The sequence below is a fragment of the Colobus angolensis genome, unplaced genomic scaffold (assembly GCF_000951035.1).
Source record: "Colobus angolensis palliatus isolate OR3802 unplaced genomic scaffold, Cang.pa_1.0 Scaffold120, whole genome shotgun sequence".
Lineage (NCBI taxonomy): Eukaryota > Metazoa > Chordata > Mammalia > Primates > Cercopithecidae > Colobus > Colobus angolensis.
The window spans coordinates 1666255-1669526 of NW_012113142.1; the positions used below are offsets into that span (position 1 = coordinate 1666255).

General features: G+C 59.6%; 1 protein-coding gene across 1 annotated transcript in view; it reads right to left on the minus strand.

Moving 5' to 3' along the window:
- Window positions 1-400: 400 nt before the first annotated feature.
- SRRM3 (serine/arginine repetitive matrix 3) overlaps window positions 401-3272 on the minus strand; it is a 91048-nt gene continuing 88176 nt past the window's right edge. The window contains exon 12 of the mRNA XM_011930838.1: window positions 401-2073. Within this exon, the coding sequence (XP_011786228.1) occupies window positions 1845-2073 (229 nt within the window). The 3' untranslated portion in view covers window positions 401-1844. The remainder of the gene's footprint in view (window positions 2074-3272) is intronic.

Sequence of the window (3272 nt, forward strand, 5' to 3'; positions counted from 1 at the left end):
CCCACATGCTGCCTGTGACTGTGTCCCAACCACTATGCGACACCCCACCAGGTCGTGAGGGTCCCCTGTGCCTGTGTCCACCCTGTGTCTCCTCCCTCTACCCCGTCCCCACCCACTGCTGAAGGTAGTCTGGGTGTTTGGACTCAGGCAGCCCACCCTGCGGGGTGTTCCAAGTCCACCGGGCCTCCGGGCTGGGAGGAAGGTCTCTTTGGGTCCCTGTTTTAGCCTCAAGCTCAGAGGCAGGGGGATAGACACACTGGCTCCTGGATGCCAGCTCTTCTTTCTGGGGTCCCAAGGAGCAGTCTGAGCCTTTCGCCTTTGGAGGAAGACCCCCAGCCCCGCTGCCCTCCTGAATCTCCCAGGGTGCCCACATGCACAGAGGCCTGGTCTCACCACCTGTCATCCGGGCACCAAGGGTTTTATTCGAGTCCAATTTTTATCCGCACCGCGGAGAAAGAGGGAGGGGGGACACAGAGAAAGCGGGGAACCCGGACCAGACCCCAGACCCCTCCCCCCACTGGAGCCCGGGGCATCTGCCTGGTTGGGCCAAGGAAGACTTTGTGAGATCCCTGAGGGCCCCAGGAGGAGGGGGCTGGGAGCAGCAGAAGAGGACTGGGGGCCACCACTTCCCCATGGATGCCCCAGGCCAGGGCCCTCAGTCTCTTTCCTCCCCTCCCTTCTGAGGGCTGCAGCCTCCATCTCTGCAGAGGCTCGTCTGGCCACGGCCCCATCAGACCCCCAAGGTACTCCCTCAGCAGGTCCAAAGCACATGTTATCCTATGCCTGTGACCCTGGGCTGCCATCCAGTCCACGTCCCAGACCACAGGCCCATGCTACCCTCCTCTTGGGTGGGGCTGGGGGCACTACTGACCTGTCACCTGCTCCCTCCCCGGGGATCTGTCTCTACTCCCCGGGGGCTGCTCAGTCAGTGGACGACTTAGATTTTCTCTTTCCTACAGATTCCACCCCCCATCTATCCCTTTCCTCTCCCACCTCTTGACCGAACCCCTTTTGACCTCAGGGTCAAATGTACCTGAGGTCTGTATCCCCCCACCTCTTGTCATGCAGAAGTCCTGGCTGGTAGGACCTCAGCCCGGGGCACGGGGTGAGGACAGCCTGGCCTGGAGAGGTCGGACCAAGAGTGAGGCGCCTAGCTCCCCAAGGTTGGGATTTTGGGGGCCACCGGTCTGGGCACTCCTGGGTCAGTGGAGGAGCTTGGGGGAGGCTGTGGGGCCAGCCACCAGCCCTCAGCCAGGGTTCTCTTGCAAGCAGCTCAAAAGGACACAGCTCCCCAGCTTGGATGGGGGTGCACCAAGGGTTAGGCTGTTCTTTCTGTCTAGCTCTGATCCTGCGTGCCGTACCACCTCCTCATCTGCCCAGTGATAAGACAGGAGTGGAGGGAGCTGTGCAGTGGGGAAGAGGACCTCCCAGGGCTGGCACCTTGCAAGGTGTCCCTGGCTTGCACTGAGCTAAGGTGAAGTGACAGAGCAGATCGTAGACTCTGGTACCATCCACCAGCAGCAGTCCCCAGCCTGGTGAGTTGGCATCAGCAGGAAGGGGGATGGGGAGATCCCTGTGTTCGTAACGGCTCTTTGTTTCCCGGGCACAGTAGGTGGACACGAGGTGGGAGAGGACACCCATAGAAGCAGCACATCTGGCTTCTCCTTGTCCACCGGGTGCCCACCCTCAAAGTCTTCCCTGGTCCCATCTGCCCATGCACTGGCCCTGAGACCTCTTTGTAGCCTTGGGGGCAAGGAGGTACAGACCCCTCCCCGCCCGGGTCCTGGGACCCGCCCCTTGCCTCTCCCAGTGCCAGGGGGGCACCAAGCTGAGTCTGTTTGGGCTCAGAAGCCCCCGCTCTCAGAGCTGCTCCGGCTGTGGTAGCTGGGACTGGGGGTCCTCGAGGGGCTGCGTGTCCGGCTGCGGGTCCCGTGACTGCGACTGCGGTAGCTCTCGTGGCTGTGGCCAGGGCTGGGGCTGCGGCTGTGGCTCCGGGTCGAGTAGTCGCTGCTCAAGCAGCTGGAGGAGGAAGAGGGGCTGGGCCGGTAGTACGGAATAGGACGCTTGCGGGCGCTGCCGGGAAGGAAAAGCTGATTACAGGCCATCCCAGACCCTGAGAACCATCCCAGAAGCGGCCAGGGCTTCCTGCCTCAGTTTCCCCTGAGCCCTGGCCTTAGCGACACCTGCCTCCTCCAAATGGAATCTGACGGTCAGTGGTTACTTGCAAATTCCATGTTGATCATTTTGCTTTTCTTCACCTATCTGCAGGCAAAGTAGCCCATGTCTCTGCCTGATCCAAACACCTGCTAATAAATACTTGTTGAGGCTGGGCATGGTGGCTCACGCCTGTAATCCCAGCACTTAGGGAGGCTGAGGCGGGCAGATCACTTGCAGTCAGAAGTTTGAGACCAGCCTGGCCAACATAGTGATGCCCTGTCTCTACTAAAAATACAAACATTTGCCAGGCATGGTGGCACGCACCTTTAATCCCAGCTACTTGGGAGGCTGAAGTGGGAGGATGGCTTGAACCCCAGAGGCGGAGGCTGCAGTGAGTGGAGATTGCGCCACTGTACTCCAGCCTGGATGACAGAGCGAGACTCCATCTCAAAAAAAAAAAAAAAAAAAAAAACTTGTTGAATGAATGAAACTTGCAAATATGATGGCTCCCATCACCCAAGCAGGTGTGGAAGTGTATGTGACTACCCCCCAGCCCTGCCTCTCTGTTTCCGTCCCCTCTGCAATCAAGGAGTTTATTGCTTTCAGGTCACTCAAAAGGAACAAGGAGGAGAGTCCTGGCCGCTACTCCCCACGCCCACGGTCCGGTTCTGTCCCACCGGCCCCACTCCTCACTCAGCTACCTCCCGCTGGCCCGGAGTTAGTTGGAAGCCAGGAGGCTATGACCCAGAGAAGAGAAAAGAGAGGTTAAGGGGCAACACCGCCCCATCGCAGGGTTAATTCTGAGGAAGAAAACAGGTATACATTAGTGGAGGAGGAGGCAGCCTGGGAGAGGGGCTGAGTGGGTGCCAGGTGGAAGGTGTGAGGGCCTGGCATACAGGCAGGGTGTGTGACCTGTTTGGGGGCGTCCCCAGCCTGGTGAATTGGCATCAGAAGGAAAGGGGGGGCAGGAAGATCCCTGGGTTTGAAATGACTTTGTTCCTTGGACATGGTGGCTGGACAGGAGGTGTGAGAGGACATCCGTTAGAAGTAGCACAATCTGGTCGGGCACGGGGTCTCACGCCTGTAATCCCAGCACTTTGGGAGGCCAAGGCGGG